The 20,013-nt window shown below is 34.2% G+C and overlaps 3 protein-coding genes across 7 annotated transcripts; 1 reads left to right on the plus strand and 2 right to left on the minus strand.

The window, feature by feature from the left end:
- Window positions 1–1,205: 1,205 nt before the first annotated feature.
- Window positions 1,206–9,948, minus strand: LOC132700043 (uncharacterized). The gene is made up of 7 exons (XM_060667124.1): window positions 9,791–9,948; window positions 6,181–6,578; window positions 3,726–4,131; window positions 3,502–3,663; window positions 2,542–2,870; window positions 2,127–2,479; window positions 1,206–1,796 (listed from the first exon to the last, which is right to left on the minus strand). The coding sequence occupies exons 4-7, from the start codon at window positions 3,615–3,617 to the stop codon at window positions 1,623–1,625; spliced, it is 972 nt and encodes a 323-aa protein (XP_060523107.1). The 5' UTR covers window positions 3,618–3,663; window positions 3,726–4,131; window positions 6,181–6,578; window positions 9,791–9,948; the 3' UTR covers window positions 1,206–1,622.
- Window positions 9,949–10,744: 796 nt separating this feature from the next.
- On the plus strand, window positions 10,745–11,683 carry LOC132700047 (protein aveugle). Its single transcript, XM_060667134.1, has 2 exons — window positions 10,745–11,272; window positions 11,341–11,683. Exons 1-2 carry the CDS (start codon window positions 11,231–11,233, stop codon window positions 11,650–11,652), a joined length of 354 nt encoding a protein of 117 aa, XP_060523117.1. The 5' UTR covers window positions 10,745–11,230; the 3' UTR covers window positions 11,653–11,683.
- Window positions 11,684–11,840: 157 nt separating this feature from the next.
- LOC132700044 (protein transport protein Sec31A) lies at window positions 11,841–19,583 on the minus strand. Of its 5 annotated transcripts, none has more exons than XM_060667127.1 (21): window positions 19,465–19,583; window positions 19,081–19,190; window positions 18,471–18,950; window positions 18,201–18,413; window positions 17,955–18,148; window positions 17,728–17,851; window positions 17,508–17,668; window positions 17,265–17,454; window positions 17,005–17,216; window positions 16,876–16,948; window positions 16,708–16,818; window positions 16,457–16,651; window positions 16,194–16,405; window positions 15,884–16,132; window positions 15,616–15,835; window positions 15,364–15,561; window positions 14,192–14,364; window positions 13,494–13,538; window positions 12,928–13,329; window positions 12,104–12,175; window positions 11,841–12,044 (listed from the first exon to the last, which is right to left on the minus strand). In XM_060667127.1, the coding sequence occupies exons 3-21, from the start codon at window positions 18,937–18,939 to the stop codon at window positions 11,856–11,858; spliced, it is 3,702 nt and encodes a 1,233-aa protein (XP_060523110.1). In that variant the 5' UTR covers window positions 18,940–18,950; window positions 19,081–19,190; window positions 19,465–19,583; the 3' UTR covers window positions 11,841–11,855. The 5 variants fall into 5 exon arrangements, with proteins under 5 accessions (XP_060523110.1, XP_060523109.1, XP_060523111.1 ...); XM_060667126.1 differs by lacking the exon at window positions 19,465–19,583 and adding an exon at window positions 19,256–19,383; XM_060667128.1 differs by lacking the exon at window positions 19,465–19,583 and having other exon boundaries at window positions 15,616–15,829; window positions 19,081–19,242.
- Between the last annotated feature and the right edge of the window lie 430 nt (window positions 19,584–20,013).

Raw genomic sequence — 20,013 nt, forward strand, 5'->3', positions numbered from 1 at the left:
TCCGAACACCCCGAACGACCGATTCACATTCATTTGAATTTGAATTATTGTGTCTATATGTTCTATTTAATGTTTTAGTGGGTAGAATATTTAGCTGTGTTCTGTGTTTTAAATTAAATACCTATGTGGAATTAGATATTTCATTCAATATTCAATTCAACACATAAGCAAATCTAAAGATCGATGTCGCAACTCAATGCTATAGAATAATTATAACAATACTCCTATTCCGTTTCCGTGGCCTGTCTCAGTCATGCATTAAATCTTAAATCATTCAAATTTTGGAACGGTCGGTCGATCAGTCGTCCTGTATTCGGTCACTTCAGACCGGTCATGGGGATGAAAGTCAAACAGTAATATAGTTGTCGGTATGTTGGTTCTACTTAAAAATTACCATAGAACTAATTTATGATATTTAAAGAACGGCTTTTTTATTCGTTGAATATTTTAGGCATAGATTTTGATTACAAAACCTGTTTGTTGCATGAATTGTAGACAAAGTCTAAAGAACAGGTAAGTTGATCTTGGTTAGAAACTAACCTTAATGTTTTATAATTTTTATATTTGCGGATATCATTTTTCTCCCAAAGAAATCTTTTTATTCTGACCGATGTAGATTGATATTGATAGTGCGAAAGTCATAACAATTTGAAACAGACATTGAAATAGTTCCGTCATGTTCAAAAGATTCTCAAATATGTCAGATGTTAAGTTTTATAAATTCAAATATTGAAAACCTAAACTTTTCTGTAGATCAAATAAATAGCTCCAGTTTCAATTTTCTTGAGGAAAATAATTGTAACGGTAATAGTAAATTTAAGAGGATATTGTCAAAGTGTCACGTAAAGCGAAAAGATTTAACAGAAATCGAAGAGAAAAGTATGACGTTCACAGTTCCCAGTTTTCTAAATTAAAATCTTTTATGTTTGAAATAATTTAAGTTTTTGTGCCCTATTTTTTTTAATACTCCTTTAAAAGTTTTTTTTTGCATATTTAGTTTGTATAGAATTAATATTTTCTTTTCGTAGTGTCCTTGTGGTAGAACATATATTTTTATGATGCGATTACCTTTGTTCATTATTATCATTATTTATTACTTTTCATGTATACTGATGTTTTGGAATTTTGTAACCAAATGAAAAAGTGCAACATTTTTTGTAGTAAAGATTGTCGTTATCGTTTGGACTCATAAATAAAACTGTCCATTATATTGCAAAAGCACAATATATTTCTTGCTCAAAACAACACAAAACTCAAAAAAATTCGGCCAAGCACCACACTATAATTTAAATAATACTATAAATATGTATACAATAACAAAAATTAATTACATGAAGTGCATCCTCCGTGAAAAATATAATGTTGTATTTTATCTAATTGCGCCTCCAGCTGAATATCTTAAGCTTTATACCACCAATACCAATAACGAAGCCTCTTTAATATTCTGCTCTAATAAACTTGAAAGCTGATCTGCATATAATAATAATAATATATAATAATGTTGTAATAATTTTAGAAAAATCCACTGAAACTTGGGGAAAAGAAACCTAAAAAAATTTTCCACACATAATCTAACCTAAAATATTTAGTACATAAAGTACGGTTTTGGTTGGTTGGTGTCACTAGTTGTTTTCGGACATAACATTTATCAAGTTTTCGATGGCCAATGTCTCCCGAAGGTAATGGTCGTCCCTAAGCAGCTCGCCAATCGATTGAATCATATTAAGTAGCTTGCCGGACGGCATTTTCAGTTGTTCATTGCAAATAGTAAGTTTTTTTAACAAATCCTCGTTAACCTAAAAAGGAGGAAAGTTAATAAATAAATTCATAAACAATATAAAGAGAAGACTCTGCTGACCACCTGATTAAGGTTTCATCTCTATTATCTTTGAACAATGTCATAAATCCATATGTATTTAATATAACTTTTTTTCTGATTTTGTTTTTGGCGTACTTCTCTATTTTTTGAAAATCTGATGAAACTCCTTATGGATGGCAGGTTTGTACTAAATTTAATAACAGAAGTCTAAAGTAATTATCATAAAAATCATTTTTAATACAACTTTTTCTAATGTTTTTTTTTTCTTGAAAGTACTTATTGAAAAATGCAAGGGCTATAAAATTACCTCTGGTTGTTTGAAAGCTGAAAAATTCATCTTGGTCCTTTGTTTTCCCATGTCCTGGTAGAAGATGGTGAACTCATCCATTTTCGGTTTGACTTTGAAATAAACCCCCGAGAGCAGATGGCCCTTTTGGTCTCGAGACAACAGACTTCTAAATGTGTACACCAAATTTCTCCTCTCGGTGACGTCAATCGCAGTCAAGTAGGGCCTTTCCACATATATCAATCCCGTGAACGTTTTTTGATCGTCGCCCCTCGTGGTTCTTTCGTCCCATTGCACGAAAGTCTCCTTGGCGGCTATGAATTGATAATTGTATTCTTTTCTGATATTGTTTTCTTCTGACTGAATAAACCATCCTACAGAAACACATGATGATTGCAATTTTTCAATAATAAATACAATTATTTAACTAATTTACCCGTGTTGGGATATGCTTTATCTGCCATGACGGTGACCACCCTGGCGACGTGGTATCCAGGATCACATAGTAAAACTCCGTTCCTTCCGGAAAACTCCAGTTTCACACACAACAATACATGTTCTTTTTCCAAAGTGCATGGTTCGGTATCGAATGTGTCTCTCAGGGTGGTATAGTCCGCCACAGACACAATATTTTCCTCGCACGAAACTATTGCTATGTGCTCGTGCAGGTCCGGGAACCGATCTCTTAGTTTTTTGAGTCTGCTTCTTAACTCTAATGCCAGACCTACGCATGTATGATGCTCTGTAGTTATTCGAGGTGTATATCTGAAAAACGGAAAGAAATAGTTTAGTTTAAATTAGTTTTCCAACGTCGGGCCCCATTCATTCTAAATTTGCAAATATAGCACTGTTAGACCATCCCAAAGTCAACACCAAAGAAGACCTTGTATTTTTTTTTTTTTTTTTGAAGAAACTTTCACAGGTTGGTATCATACTTTTTATAAAACTTCTGGATTCCTCCTGAGTCGGTTTTTGTTGACTGAAACGGAGTTTCAGTTTCAGTCATCCTCTGAAAAAGCCAACAGGATGATTGGCGAAACGTTAGCAAGTTCGACTCAAGAAAAACCGACGCAGGCGAAATCCAGAAGTTTTTAAAAAAAAACCTTTTATTTTATTGGAAATTCCAATTAACTTTTTACATCTTTCTATCTACGCCATCTTTGAGTGAAATGTAATTAATTCTTTTCTAGTAAATGATATGCATTCTTATCCAAACGTATACCTAATAGAAAGGTAATAATCCATTTTTGTTAATAAAACACTCTGCATTTTATGGTATCTTCAAATTACCCATAATATTTCCCTATCTCCACCCCCGTAGTGTTAAGTGAAACGGTTATTTTGCGATTTATAATTTTTAACTAATCACACCATACTCAACTTATGTGAGACTTACTTATGAAAGAACTCAATTACGCTCCTACATCCGCTGCGTTTGAAACTACGATACAGCTCCAGGAAATTACCCACGGTGTCGTAATTGTGTTCTTCCAGCAGATTTTGCAACTCCATCTCGATTTCACCGGCCAGTTCTTCAAATTCAAGTACATTCCTCAACCTAAAATTAGTCAAAGAGATGTACGAATTACAAAAATACCGAAAACCTCGTTTTGAACGTACTTATAGGGTTCAAGAGGCTGGGCCGCCCATCTTGGCAAAGGTAGAGGATGGGCCGGTGGCCAGTAGCCGTGCACTTGATCGTAGCCGATGAGTTCAGCTTTAGTGGAGTCGGCCGAGGCAAAACTCGGCGCAGAGCTTTTAAACCCTAGGAGGGTTCCATTTGAAGACCAGCAATCAGCTGTTTCGAGTCAACTCGGCCATTCGCAGCCCCAGCGGCCCACGGTGGGCACGTAGGAGCTGTCCAATGCCTCCTCGCCGATAGGCAAGAGAGGATAGGGTCTGCAACGATCCTTAAGCATGAGACTTGCGGTCGGATTTGCCGCGAGGGTGTCATGTTGTTGCTGCTCGACTGCTTGCGCATTCGACAACAACGGTTTGGATTTTGTAGACGGTTGTTTTTCACGCTCTGAAATGGTGATTTTTGTTCAATTATGTAAAGTATGCAATTTGCATTAGTTCTTATCAGCATTCGACATATCTATACCTATTTAAAGTAAAATTACACATGACAGAATAAGATTGTCGCTGACGTCATTTGTTAGTCAGTTGTTCGCCGCTCAGTAATAAAGTCTGACCGATAAATTTCGAAGTTGTATCTGAGAATAGATAAAAATATAACTCAAGAAAACTAACCAAAACTATAAACGTTATTATTATAATTGTAATATGCTATGTGTATAAAAGTTCCACCAAATACCCATTTTTTAAGGGAAAGGAAAAATAAATGTCAATAATTATGGTCAATAATATGGGCCATTATAGCGAACGGGAGAATTTTTATCGAATTAGATAAAAAAACTCCGCTTGGTTTAATTTAAATGAAGACGATGAATTTTATGTACTAGAGATACCTACCAGATTTGTCAGTTTTGGCTTTAAAATAGTCCCATATTTGGTAATTTTATTTCAGTTTTTTCAAATTTTCCCTTCTTTAAAATTTGTTCCAATTACATATATAGTATCTTGTTCCTACGCGCCTACAATTTATTAAAAAGTCCGTTGTACGGACTACAAATCGATTATCAATTTTATTGTTCGCTGGCGAGTTCACGGGATTGGCCACGTGACTCAATAAGGCGAAGTAGATAGACAGTTAAAGGAAAGCAATAATTTTGATTGCTCAATAATTAATAAGCTTATTTCGCGCGCGGTGCGATAATGAGATACGATTTTTTTTCTTATCGTCATGTGCGAAATACGTAGTAAACAAAATGTTTTGTCTGGCTCAGCCAACGGCGAAACTATAATTACACAAGTTTTGCAAAAGTATTGGATGACGTCCGTGATAGGTAATTTTGTTGGCACCATACATGATTCAAGCGCGTTAAAACCCGGCCCAACCATTTTTTGCGTTTTAATTTCTACCTTAATTATATTACTACAAGTTATTATAAAATGCTGCAAACTTCTGGGTTATATAAGACCAAAAATTGTGTATAAGAAGAAGTTAAGTAAGTTAAAAAACTGAAATCTTCGGTTTTCAAAAATTAAAGTTGCTGATTCAGGAAAAACACCACCTGGTATGGAAAAAAGGAGGAAGCTCAAAATGTTGCAATGATCATATTGTTGGGACTGTTAAAAAATAAAATCGGAAATTTCAGTTTTTTCAGTTCCTGAAGTAGCAAAGATAAATAATTGGTTTAGCTGAATATTATCGGGCTCATGAATACAAGCTACCCTATATCTCTTAGAACCTAATGGTGAGAGGAGAATTTGAAACACCCGGTGTAATTTTAGATTTATATGTGTAGATAGATTATATGTCTTTTATACATCCCTTTTAACGAGAAATTACCCTTTCTAAAAAGGCAGACGGAAAGTAGTGTCAGAGTTACAGGGCGTTTTTCGAAAATGTGGTTTTTTTAAATAGCGAACTTTTGCTATGGAAATGGAAATTTTACATAAAATTAATTAGTAGGTATAGCCCTATTAGAAATCCAGTGTTTTTATCATTTTGGCCATAATATAGAAAACCAAATACTTATATTAGTATTATTAGTAGTCAAATTGTAATTTTGGATGTTAATCGCCAAAATGAACCCACTCGGTACAATTAAAACTTGACACCAAATTTATTCCATATATTATGACGATATTAGTTAAGTAGAAAATCATTAAATCATTACAAATAGTTTAGGGACAACAATTTTAAGCGTAGTATTAAATTTTGCAACATGTCATACAGTTTTTCTATTTTTGGTCAACATATAACTTTGACCTTAATGTTTGTTTTTTTTTTGTAAAATTTGTTTCAGACAATCAAAATTCTCCATCCGTCTACAATTATGTCATTAGCAATTAACTGGTTAGGTGTTTTACTCCTTTAATAACGTAAATAAAATACTTATTTTTATTGTTAACATTGCGCGCTCCTACAATTTCTGTTTTTTTAATACCTTCAAAATTCGAACTATAAAACGAATACATAAAAATATCTGATAAAATAATTACTCACCCATACAACGGTAACTCGACGAAAACAAAAGACGGAAAACTTTCTCTTTTGGGTCTCTCTTCTTCTATCAGATTTGCTCCTCCTTTACAGAGTCCGAAGTATGAACTGATCTGATTCAGTTAAAGCCCGGCCAGCTATAAATTGTTTCCGACCAATCCGTTCCCTACTACCAACACGTGATGCAAAATCCAATGACGTATCGCTTGCTGATTATTATTTCCTGCCTAACAGCTGGGCAACGTGACTCGTGGCGATATACCGGGCGGCGCGAAACCAACGTTAGTTTAACAGTTCAAAACGCACTTTTTTTCACACACAGTCTGGTAATGGTAACTAGAGATTGATAAATGTTTGTAGCAACACCAATTGATTGAGAGTAGTCGCATTATGAACAACATCTAGAACAGAAACATGGCGCATTAGCTATGACAATAATAACACCTTTCGCGCTTCTCAGATTTCTCCAAGTTTTAGATTACTCAAATTTTTAAAATATGGTAAAGATATTATTATAATTGGTGATTAGACGCAAAGGTAAATACTGGTAAATGGTTTACATTCTTCACCTTCTGAATCGGCCATTTGTGTGCATTTACCTTAAACTGTACGAGCTTGCACTTTTCTGAAATTGATTTTAACGATCGGAATTATAATAGAGAGGTTCTCTTTTTTTTTAATTGTAACTTATTATTAAATTCTGACATATCTAAAAATTGCTTACTTATCAAATGGCCTCGAAATGTATTATAAACATTTTGTTACTAACATGGTATTCCGTTCTAATTTGCTGGGAGAATTGAAACATAAAAATTGATTTGATTGATTTAAAACAAGCCCAACATGGTGCTAGCTTTTAAAATATAAACGTAGCGAAGCAGTATAGTAGGTGAGTTGCAAATAGAAATATCGATTTCATATGAATAAATGTCCGAGAAAAGAGGAAACGCAAGTCTCACAAATATTTCCTTCGTGTCCATCCATTCGTACAATAAAGACAAATTTACTTAGTTTTTGTTTTAAAAGATCCAATTACAATTATTTTTGGGTACAGAGTGTTAAATTTTATCTTATAATAACTTTAACAATTTCCTACAAATTTCTATGCAATTTGGTCTGTATATATAGTTTTTCTATCAGTGGCGTCGGTATAATGTGTGGACTAGATATTTTTATATAAAAATTATTTTTCAAATCCCCATTGATTTTACGGCTACTCAAACTTGGGAGCAATATTCTAAAAATTTATGATAAGGGGATGTGGGTGCCAAATTTCATCAATTCGATTTATTATGGTGATATAAAAACGATTGTTTCTTAGAAACACCCTGTGAGTTTTTATATTACCAATTAAGCGATTCACACCCTTAAGGATCAGCACCTTATTCTGAAACACCTTGTATAAAGTGAGGCGTAATTTTTGTTACCGTTTGCTTACTTCGTTTACAACTCTTCCAAGCGTACCTGTTTAATATATTTACTAATAAAACCGTTTCGACTCGAAACAAGCTTTATTCAAGGTTAACAAATAATTGCGCACGTTAAAAATGCGAAATATTACATCCGAGATTAAGAAAATAGTGCGCAATTTCTATGTATTCATTAGTTTTTAATTACATTTATCTAATCTTCAGTTTAGAACAGCTTCAAATTTAAAACAATGTACCTAATTTTGTTCGATTTGTATCTATAGTTTCGTTTGGACCTCTAGCAATTTTTTAACGAACCTTGCAGAGTACGCAATAGAATTTCTTAACCGCTTTTGCGAAAGTTTATTTCTCCTGCCATTACACAAGCTTAATTATAGTTACTGGAATATATCTTTTCATCAATATGTTTTACCATAAAAATGGATATGACGCCATTTTAAAAAAAAATCGATAAAAAAAATCAAGTAGCGTCAAGGTGAACTGTTACGCTTTAATAAATCATTTTATGATTTTGATATGATACCACATGATTGGGTTGGTTACAAATTAGAGAGGATGGAATGTCTAAAAGAAAAAAGATGGAAAATCATACAGGGTGGATCAGGTTTGTGGTGACAAACTCTAACAGTTGATAGGAAATGATTTTTTATGATGAAGTTCACATAAACTTATCTCCCAAATTCTTTTATCGCTATCATACTGATTATTTAAAATTCGATGTAACAAAGAGACCAACAATTTTGGAAGGGGCAGACATTCGCTTACTAATAATTGTTTATTGTTATTATTACTGTACGAGTGATTAAATCTATATATGCAATATATACAATCAGGTAGTAACAGATTCTTAATTACCGATGTATGGTTATAAATTTAAATTTGACAACAATTGTGACTAAAGAACAGTTGCAAATAACTCGGAACTCTTTTTTAATTTTTCAAAGAAACTTCCACAAGATACTGTAATGCATTTTACAAAACTTCTCGATTCCTCTTGCGTCGGTTTTTGCTTTTGCTGAAATTGCTGACGTTTGGAAGCCAACAGGATGATTGGCGAAACGACCGCAGGAGAAATCCAAAAGTTTGGTAAAAGCAACTCGGAACTCTATCTATGCTATATTAAATACCGAACCCAAAATTTATAAAAACACAAAAATACATATGAGAACCTAGCAAGAAAATGTTTGAAACATCTATCTAAATTTGATCTTAAGATTGCTTTTATGAAAGTTCGGATTCTAACTATGCCATTCATTTATATTCAGAAATGCACAAGTTTGACGATAATTTTGATATTTTACATAAAGAAACAAAAAGCAAAAAACTAAATTTGTTGAAATGAGATAATCCAATCTATTACATAATGACCAATTGGATTTAAGTGGTAATTAAGAATCTATTACTACCTGATTTGTATATTTGGATGTCGGAATATTGTCATATTTTGTATTTGATAAAGGCACGATGTTGTCGAAACAGCTGTTATAAAGTAATACATAACTGTGAAAATCTGAACATTTTTCGTTCTAATTTAATTGTGAAGCTGGAGTCTTAAACCGTCGCTTTGAGCATACATGTTTATACACCCTGTATTTCGAAAATAAAGCATAACATTTAAATATTGTATAAAATAAAATGTTAATGTAATTGCTATTATATATATCTATATATATATATATATATATATATATATATATATATATATATATATATATATATATATATATATATATATATATATATATATATATATATATATATATATATATAATAGCTGAAGCAAAATATTCAGCAACGGATGATTTGTTGACTTTAAGACATCTTTAAATCAGTCATCGCAAAATGCAGCTAAATGGATATGAAATTGTCTTTAGATTTCACTTATTCACCTGGTTCGTGGTATATTCGTTTGTGGTTAATTCTTCTTGTGTCAAATAAGGAAAAATATATAACTTACTTCAATTTTATTCTTAATGCGGTCCTGCCTTTTAGACTACATTTCTAAACTAATTATTATTCTACCAACTTAATCGTTTTGATATTCGATGTATTCAAAAGTAACCAAACAAACTTAAAATTTTTCCAATGAGATAAATCTTACAAAAAGCTCCCTTTCAGCGAAAACTAAATAATTCAAAATGTTGTGGAGTTGATTCTCTAATTTACATCAAAATTGATATTACCTGTTACGTTTCGAATGAAAATTCAACAGAGACGAGCAGTATTCATCAGAAAAATGGGTTTCTGGAGGTCGATGACGTAGGTTCTTCACCGCTGGAGAAGGCGCCGCCGAACGTACTATCTTGCAGCATGGGCGCCGCGACGCCTTTTATGATTTCGAAAGGAATCGATAACAACCTACGTCCTCGATGACCCGTCGCGTCGTCAGAGGTGGCGCATGGTGGGCTCGATCAAAGAACAAGATTGGCAATTTTTCTGAAGTAATTGTAAATGACCTTTATCAGTTTTACTTTGCTTTTTTTTATATACAAATGTTTTTGTGTCAACTGACATATACTCACCACAAATTATAAATATTACTAATATACAAGGCGTTTTGCTTTATGGTATAATCCTTGAAAAATAACAATAAGATGATTTTTTTTATCTATCAATCTTTGTTAAGTAAACTAGATGCGTGGAATGACAAAAAATCAACATGTGAGAAAAGAAGTAAAGATTGATTAATTATTTTGCATTTCTTACCTAAAATAAAGTAGACCAGCTTTATTTGCAATGCATTTTTTTTTTCAAATAACTCAAAACCAAAAGGGAGAATACAAATAAATACATGCATACTTGCGTCACTCAAAATTTTGAAAGCATTGGTCGGAAATTAAATTTTTAAATACTATGTGTTTTTTTCAACATTAAAGTCACCCGGTTATAAATTTTTGATTTTACTTTATCAATAATCTATCATACCTACGACATGAATTCCGTTGACTGAAAAAATTAACATGTCGATGGGCGCCAATGGAAACCTATATATTCCGGGAAGGTTAGAAAATGTATAACTACGGTTTCGATTATTTTCAGGAAACACTATCGATCAATTTTCGTGGAAAACACGTAGGTATTTTTGATACCTAGAATCCAATTATTTTTATTCAGTGGAGTTTGTTTACATGGAATCTCATTGCGTCGTTGAAACTATTTTGGAAGATATTTTGAAATAGGTTTATCGATTATTTTATACGAAAGGTTTAGTTGTATTTTCCCTACATCACCATACTTGTATATAGATACCACTCATATATGATAGAGATAGAAATATTGTAGTACCCTTAAAATTTCCTAGATATCTGAAAAAAATGCTTTGGTAAAATGATAACGCGGAAGCCTATTATTTTGTTTCATTAATAAAAACATCCAAGGTCAAACCCATTACTACACTCGCCCACACTTCATGCTTTAAATATGCAAATAAAAATTCTGTATTATATTCTTCCCCCGTGTCTTTCGGTGGTCTGTAATCCATTTGATTTGAACTTATCATAGATTAGGAAATGTTTTGGTTAGTTAATCCATGGGTTTTGTGCTGCCAGTGATATGTTTTTATTTTTTCCACTTACAAGAAATTTTAACGATTTAAAAGAGGTGCAAAAGTTTTATTAAGGCAAATGGTCGAGGAAACAATCAACAGTGTCAATAATAAACCCAAGGTATTTTAAAAACACATTTTATCGAAATTTAAATGCAATAAATTTAAGGGATTATTTTTTCTTTGTAGGTGAAAACGAATAAACCAAAGTCCGTCTATTCTTGGAATGTAATCGATGTACAGAAATGGCTACGCAGGCACTGCAGTGATCATTGTTCCCTTTACATGCAAAACTTCATACATCATGAAATTACAGGACGTGCACTTATAAGAATGAACGATAATTCCTTGCTCAGGCTGGGTATAACCGATCCCGTCCACAGGGAGGCAATCTGGAGGGAAATCCTCAAGCTTAGGTTAAAGACGGATATTATGGAAATTCGAGATTTGCAAATCCGAACTAGCAGTTATTACTTTGAAGATCTGAAGACTCTAAATTAATAGTATTCAATAAAACCAGGAGAGTAAAAATGTATATATAATTTAATCAAGTCTAGATACAATAACTCTTATCACTACAAAGTTGCTTAGTAATTAATTTCTGCAATTTTTTTTTTAACTTTTACACTCCCTTCCAATAGTTTCAGGAAAGAATTTTAATAATAAAGCATTAAAATAAAAACTTTTTACAAAAACTTTGGCCCCTAATTTAAGTATACATGTAACTGCAATGCACACTGTAACAGTACTTTCAATCCTGGCATAAATCCCGCTATTTGCGCAAAGTCTGGGCCTTGCACTAGTTGGGTATGCAAGTGTAGCCCGTTAGCATAATCACCACTCTCTATCAATTTTACAATTTGATGAAGGGCTCCCAAAGCATTGGACGAGAGCTGGAGAAGAAAACAGTAAAAGTTACAAGTTTATAGCTTAATACCTTCATAAACTATACCTGATTATACCTCAGGCAATCATATAAGGTGTCTAACCTTTTACCAACATCATCAAGTTTTCTTCTAGTTTGCTGCAAATGGTGGTCAAGATTAAAATTTAATATTTCTAGCAATGAACATTATATTCAGTTAATATACAGTATGATTGAGGTTGAGTGAAGTGAAAAACTAATTCAAATATGATGTGATAACCTAGGAGTGTAAAAAATATTTAAGCAATTTGATTTGAACTTATCATTGCCCAATGTATCTGAAATCTATGTTAAAAATTTCAAATTCAAATTGGACATGCTATATTTTGTAATACAGAAACATACACAAAATTGTAAGCAACTTTTGTTAATTTTTCAAAGAAACTTTCACAGGCTACTGTAATACTTTTTACAAAACTTCTGGATTCCTGCTGCGTCGGTTTTTGTTGAGTCGAACTAGCCAACGTTTCTCCAATTATCCTGTTGGCATTTTCAGAGCTTGACTGAAACTTTTCAAGCTCCGAAGAAGCCAACAGGATGATTGGCAAAACATTAGCTAGTTCGACTCAACACAAACCGAAGCAGGATGAATCCAGAAGTTTTATAAATACTAACTTTTATTAATTAATTAATATCAAAATTCCAATGTTGCTACTGGTTTCTGGCAGATCTGACAAAGCTACAATTACTTACATTTAAGATCCTATGCTTAAATTTGAAAAGCTCTATTTATAGGTCTCTAGATCTTTTAAAAGGACACTCAACATGAATCATTCTGTATATAGTTTTACTGACCAAGATCAGCTTTCTACCAGTCAATATTTTATTAACCCAAAGAATACATCACTCACTGGATTATTTGCTGCTGAACCGCATCTATGTTTTAATTCATCCAGAACCTTCTGCAAGTGAATATGCTCATCTGGAATGGGTGGTTTTTGAACAACTTCAGGAACCTCTGGTTTAACATTGATGTCTTGTACTCGAGGTGCAGATGGCAGTCCGCTAATGGCATTTTGGTTGAAACTATTTGGATTTGGGAACCCAGCTGGTGGGGGTGCAGACATGGTTGGAAGATTCAACATTTGGGGTTGCTGATGGGGTCGAGCTACAGGGGCAGACGGGTTGTAGGGTTGTGGTAGAGATGTGACTTCACCGTAAGTGTATCCGTTGGGTGCGGGTGTGGGTTGGGGCGGGGCTGTTCCAAAAATTGGATGTGTGATAGGTTCAGAGGGAGTTGAATCCGGTTTTGACTGAAAAGTTTAATAATGGTTTAATAATTGTTACCATCAAAATATAGAATTGATAGAAACGGGCATATCTAATCTACAAAACAGCAAAACTCCGACAAACTGCATTTACCAATGAGCTACACATATAAACAATCTATATAACTACATTTGTCACTCGGAAATACCTTTCTCCATAATCTTGTCCCAGCATGCATAGGTGACATCCCTTTCTGATAAGACGAAATCTTTTGTAAGAGAATAATATGGAAATATAATAAATATAACAAAGCTTAAGAGAGAGAGAGAGAGAGAGAGCAAGTGTGCTATTTAAATTATAGCAAACCAATTGCAAGTGGAACATTGTTGTTTAATACCATATAGCTATTAGATAATATAGTGACCCTACTACAGTAAAAAGTAATGCGCCTCAGTCGATATTGATATTTTCGTATAATCGCGCATGCTCCAATATTTCACCCACTAACCTGCATGTTGAGTCATTTTCTTTCTAAACAGCGATTTCCACACACTTAATTCGTTTTCCTACATCATTTAACGAATTCTAGGTATATATTCCCAACTTATTGACGATTTGTTAGCGGCCATGTTAGTTGTTGAATGCCGCAAGCTCATTAATTAAAAACGAGATTCTAAATCTCGCGCATGCGCATGTTGACTGAACCTTCTTGAACCTTTTTTCATAGTCGCTTCATAAGTTTCTGTATTATCAATATAAGCAGGGCCTCTATATCTTCAGTTAGCTACATGGTCAGTACAAATGAACTACTTTATATAATAGTCGGTATTTGCCATTTAAATATACAAATTAGAAACATTTTGGTGGTGCTAATAAAAAATAAGCATTGAAATATTTAAGTATTACCTGTTGCCTGGAAAGTCGATTCAATACTGGAGGATCATTCCAACCAGGAGCCGATTGTCCATGATAACTATTTCCCGCGGATAGAGCTGCCTCAATTGGAGGTTGGGTCCCATACTGAGGAGCCGTGGCGAGAGGTACTGGATTTAAAGGAGGATTAGGCACAGCAGCAGAACCTATATTAAAAAAATTAGGCAGCTGACACTGTAGACATCTAAATATACCATGTGATAATATAAATGTGTAAACAGAAAACCAAACTTTAGCCTAACTAAATTAATTCTGAGAAAAAAAAGTGCCAATGCTATATTTATTCTGAATCATTTGAGTGAATGAAAATATTTAAATGAAGGCATTCCAACGCATCAATCAGCCATTCAGTAAAAACCAGACTTGTACCATGTCAGTACCGATGCTAAAATTTACTTCAGTGCAGAGGAGCTTTGCAAAGAGCTGTTTGCAACCCCTAGAATATATAACGCCCTTCCAATAAATTTGCAAAATAGGGAATATACAAAAATTAGGAGGCTTGTTGAGTATGACATTCTCGAAGTGATAAATTAATTGTGAATAAAATTAAATGGGTGTAAAATTTAATAACAAATTGCAAGTCTCTGCGCAAGCTCAGAGGCAGTACAGCGAACCTTCCCAGCAGAAAATCATGATCAACATTATATACTCAAGTAACCTTCTCTGCACACTCTTAATGGACTAAGAGTGGCAGTTATATAGTGGTGACCATACCAAAGAGCCATAGTCAAGCTTGGACCTAACGTAACAGTTATATAACAATTTAACAGTAAACGAGCTACAAAAATGGGTGCAATTTCTTATATACAAATCCTACAATTTGCTTTGTACTGGAAACCATGCAGGTAAGAAACCACATTGCACTTGCTGATGTTGCGATCCAATATATTTTTAGTACACCAGCGATATAGTCTTAGGTCATCCACGTAGGCAAGCTTGTTGCAGATGATTAAAGGTATGAGATCGGATAAAAATATTTTGAACAAAAGTGGTCCAAGGTCAGAACCTTGAGGCCCACCAGATTTTTTTTTCCGAATGTTTAATCTAATTGCTCAAATAAATGTTTATTATTATTATTATTAATTCTAGCTAGTGGTTGGCAGGGATATTTATGATATATATTTTGTAAATAAATAAATTCTTACTTGTCGAAGGCTGGTATAATTGTGTGCTGATCGGCTGACCGCCATAGTTCGAATTGTGTGGGTTGGTTGGGTAGGCCCCGTAACTACCGTCAAACGTCGGCACAGGCTGAGAAGAAAACTGATTCCGATTGTAATACTGATTTGACGTTACAGACGGATCAAGAACATATTTCCGAGTCGGTAAACCGGCACTTCCTCCTGATAACAAATGCTTCAATGGACTGTCTTTATGTATACTATAAAGAGCGTTACCATGGGAAGATCCCACGCTAGTAGGTCTGGGAGGTTGACTCAACGGCGGAGAAAATGTTTTTGGAGGTGGCTGAGAACTATAATTAGACACGGGAGTTGGTTGTGTCTGCCATGGTTGACTGCTCACTGTCGGATTAGGTAACCCCGTATTGAAAGCATAAGGAAACGCATTGTTGGTAGGTGGCACAGGTTGTGGTGGGACAAATTGCTGAATCTGTGGCTAAATTAAGATTAAGATAAGTTTCTCTTTTTTAAAATATCTGCTTACTGTGTTTTGGGACGGTCCTCCATAGTTACTGAAAGATGTCCTTGTGCTGCTACGTCTATTACCCTGTTGCTGCCTCAACTCTTGGATATTCAACGGTTTTTGACCCAAAGCGGTGAGCAATCTGTCCCGCAACGATGCCATCTTTTCATTTTGTGAAGAACCCAAATAAGAAAGAGCAGTTGATAGGTCGCCTTGAGAAGCTAATAAGGCAGAGTATCTGGATAGCACATCTGCCAAACCATCTGAAATCTGAAATAAAATGAAAGCGCAAACAATTTTACTCACAAATTTTAGTTGCTTATGAACTTACCTGTACTCTTTTCCCTTGCCGTTCGATAGATTTTTGTAGAAAAGAAACCAGTTCAACGAGCTCTTGCAGAGTTTCTGTCGAACTAAAATCTCCGTCACTCCAACTGGAAACCAGACGATCAAAATTTCCAGAGCAAATGTAACACAATTGCGCGTCTTGACCTAATTTAGGATTTATATCTATCTCATTTTCCAAACGCATGCCAAGTTGCTCTGAAAATTGTATTATCAGAACGGAGGTCAGTTATAATTTAATTTTGTTACCACAAAGTATTGGTAAATGATCGTCAGATGCGTGAGTTAAAATGGCCGCTAAAGCTTCCTTCCAACTGCTTATATCACAGTTATTGACAATAGAACCCCAGTCCTCAGAAACAATAGCTGATATCAAATTGGATATATAACCTTCAGAATTTTCTAGGTACTGGTGTTGAGTTCTGGCTAGTAAATCAGGTCCCCCTATAAAAAAAAATCAATCAAAGCCAATTATTTAAGTGCCCAGTTATACTTCGCACCTGTTGTAGCAATAATCAAAGCATCTGCATATCTCTTTGCCTTTAAGCACAATTCCACAGCTGCTTCGACATTGTTGAGGAGAAGTGCTTGAGTGATGAGCCCATCGGTATCTAAAAATCATACAAAAAGTTCTACAATTCAAAAACCTAAAACTTTTACAAGTTTACCATCAGTTGTTTTGATTTTGAAGGGAATATTGTTTTTTTGATTACTGTCTTGTAGTAGGTCAAAATCATCTATCTAAAAAGGATTATAGGTAAAGACAAAGACTATAAAAAGTAAATATGCTTATTTACTCTGCCATTTGCAAGATGGTCAATAATGTCGCCTTTCTGCAGTAAAGATTCGCCTATATGTTCATTTAACTTTGCATTCACGTCATCGATCCTGTAACCCAGCAAATTTAAAAACTCTGCCCTTGGATTTGAATCAAAATTAGCTTTTAGGAAATGCCAAATGTACTTCCTATGTTGATCATTTGAGGATTCTGACTTGTTTAGGCAATATTCTAAAAACACATAATGAAACAATTTCATTGCTATTGATTTGCACATACCTATAAAATTGCCACTTTCTAAAGCTTGTTCAAGTTCAGATGATTTTTGAATGAATTCTGGTTCCGTAATAACTTGGCTTATCTGTACTATCCTACTTATATGAGGTGAACCTTGGCCAGGCTGGGTAGTTTGTTGAGCAAGGGTAATTTTCTCTTTATCATTCTCAAATGTTATTAATTTGCCTCCAAACTAAAATAATTTTTTTTTAATTATGCAGACACCTTCTAATTTAACTTTCTTACCCCAAAGCTAGCACCTACTGGCCTTTTCAACCACTTCGGAGGTTTACTTAAGTCAACACTGATTACAGCAGGCGTAGTTTGTACTGGGGCTTGCACATAACCATCCATGCCTGGAAAACTATCTGCTATTTTATTAGTGGTTTGAACTTGCTGCGTTTTTCCTAAAAAAGGTTTGCATTTCATATATACCTAAATATTAAAAAAAAAATGTAATTCACACCTCCCATGATTGAATACACTGAAACATGTCCATCAAAATTGGGGCAAGCTATTAAAGCTGGATTTCTGGGACACCATACCACATCAAAGCTCCATTGGTTCGTCCTAGCGATTTCTGATAGTATCTAAAAAGTGAACAATATTTAATACTCACATCTAAAGTTCCCATTACGACTAAAATGAAATCAAATATTGTGAGATTTGAATATTAATTGACACAGTAGATACCTCGCCATTCTGATGATTTGAATTTGGATTCCAACAAATGATACGGTTATCTTTTCCACAACTAACAAGAAGATCAGCATCATCTGTGCACCATGACACAGCAAGCACACCCCTTTGGTGATTCTCTAGTGTTTTCAGGGGAGAAGTAGCAAACCTTAAATCCCAAACTTGGATAACTGGTGAATGATCTTCCTCTAAAAATCATAAACCATCAAGAAAATATTTTTGTCAAATAATTTTGTTTACCTGATGCAAGACACAACTGGGTGGCAACTTCAGGGTGCCAAGTGACCATTTTCCACCTAATTCTAGATACTGTATCAGTTAATTTGATAATTTGTTCATTTTTTCGTAAGTCCCATATTACACATTTTGATGCAAATGAGGATGCCAATATGTGCTGAACTTGCTTGTTCCAAGCAACTGAAAGAACATCTTCGAATGGTTGAGATTTTGCCCCTACAATGTAAAATACATATCTTAAAATATCTCACCTAAACATTTATCATATATCACCTGGTGTCATGGGAGTCGTTGTATTGTTGATATCCCATATAAAAATTTCAGAATCCCCGGCACCTGAGGCAAACAGGTTTTGTTGAAAATTGTTAAAATCTAAAGCATGTACAGGTCCGGTATGCTTTTGCTGCTTGACCATTAAAGAATTTTCACTTTTGAGCATCTTAGAGGCATTGTAAATTTGCATTAACCCATCTTCACACCCCCCTATTATAATGCCATTAGATTCAGTGCCACTGGGTCCCCAAATTATTTTATGAAATCTATGTTCGCTGGGAACAGATGAAATCAGCTGAGTATCGGGACCTGGTTCTGTTAAATTTAGAGAGTAAATTTCTAGGGCGGCATTGGTGCTGAAAGAAGCGTCTAACTGCTGTGCTGCTGTACCAGCTGCCAGGTAAATGGGCTGATGGTGTTTAGGAGACCAGGCAACATTAGCAGTACGTTCTATATCTTTCACCTTCATAATGTTACGTCCTAGTGGAATGGATCAGTAAACAAATATTACAGAAATGTTTGATATAATAAAACCATTTGCTAAACACATCAAATGCAATTTAGCATTAAGGTGGTAAGGTCATTTATTTTATTTTATGTAGCAAATTACCTTAGCAAAGGGAAGAAGGGAATTCCAAAACATAAACTTCCAACGTGGCTCAAAAAAAAGTTTTGACGTTTAAAGATGCGCCTGAACACGTCAACAAAATTACCACTTGTCTGAAAATAACAGAATTTATTATAAAATAATTTTCAATTCCTGCCTCGCTAATGAAAAATCATACATAAATAAAATTATCACTCTCGTATTAAATATAAATGAAGTATTTCTGCTTATTTTTACTTTCGGTTATGACAACTGTCAAATGACAGTCAAATGTCAGTCACATGTCAAACATGGGAATCATATGAAGATGACCACAGACCTGGCAAATATCAAAGCACCGTGATGTAAATATCGCAAAACTGCAAACTAAGGCGGATGCATACTTACCACTAGAGCTGGATTCGCAAACTGGCATTAGTATTCTATGGTGTTCGCGAGTTTTCTCCGATCCTAAAAGCCGATGAAAATTGTTCTGTAATTCACGTGTAATCTCTTGCCAACTATCCATTGCATTACGAACCAAAAGCAGCATCAAAAGACTTACTAAATAATTTTGGTTGACCGATATATATATATATATTCTCACGTATTGATTCACGGATGGAAAAATGTGATATATTCCGGGATATCATCCGTTCGCTCGTTGTGTTCGAAGTGTTTTCGGAGCGCGAGCATTGAAGATGCCAAGTGAGATTTTGGCGAAACGTCTGCAGGATTCCAGTCGGATGCAGGATTTGCAGGATTCCAGTCGGAGTTCAACTAGCGAACGGATGATATCCCGGAATATAGTGTCATCATATATATATATATATATATATATATATATATATATATATATATATATATATATATATATATATATATATATATATATATATATATATTTTACCCTTCTAGTCTATGACAAGTACATGAAACTTGTACCAAGGTGATAGA

This window comes from Cylas formicarius, unplaced genomic scaffold (genome assembly GCF_029955315.1).
Source record: "Cylas formicarius isolate icCylForm1 unplaced genomic scaffold, icCylForm1.1 PGA_scaffold_3__17_contigs__length_32017465, whole genome shotgun sequence".
Taxonomy (NCBI): domain Eukaryota; kingdom Metazoa; phylum Arthropoda; class Insecta; order Coleoptera; family Brentidae; genus Cylas; species Cylas formicarius.

What these genes read in the sequence shown, in the direction of transcription:
- LOC132700047 (XM_060667134.1), top strand. Translation starts at nt 11,231, where the DNA reads ATGGTCGAGGAAACAATCAACAGTGTCAATAATAAACCCAAG. An exon ending in GTGTCAATAATAAACCCAAG is followed by an intron (nt 11,273 to 11,340) that starts GTATTTTAAAAA and finishes TTTTCTTTGTAG; the next exon opens with GTGAAAACGAATAAACCAAA.
- LOC132700044 (XM_060667127.1), bottom strand. Translation starts at nt 18,939, where the DNA reads ATGAAGGTGAAAGATATAGAACGTACTGCTAATGTTGCCTGGTCTCCT. An exon ending in CAGTAGGTGCTAGCTTTGGG is followed by an intron (nt 17,455 to 17,507) that starts GTAAGAAAGTTA and finishes AAATTATTTTAG; the next exon opens with TTTGGAGGCAAATTAATAAC. An exon ending in GAGGACCGTCCCAAAACACA is followed by an intron (nt 15,836 to 15,883) that starts GTAAGCAGATAT and finishes ATCTTAATTTAG; the next exon opens with CCACAGATTCAGCAATTTGT.
- LOC132700043 (XM_060667124.1), bottom strand. Translation starts at nt 3,617, where the DNA reads ATGGAGTTGCAAAATCTGCTGGAAGAACACAATTACGACACCGTGGGT. An exon ending in GTAATTGAGTTCTTTCATAA is followed by an intron (nt 2,871 to 3,501) that starts GTAAGTCTCACA and finishes TCCGTTTTTCAG; the next exon opens with ATATACACCTCGAATAACTA. An exon ending in TAAAGCATATCCCAACACGG is followed by an intron (nt 2,480 to 2,541) that starts GTAAATTAGTTA and finishes GTGTTTCTGTAG; the next exon opens with GATGGTTTATTCAGTCAGAA.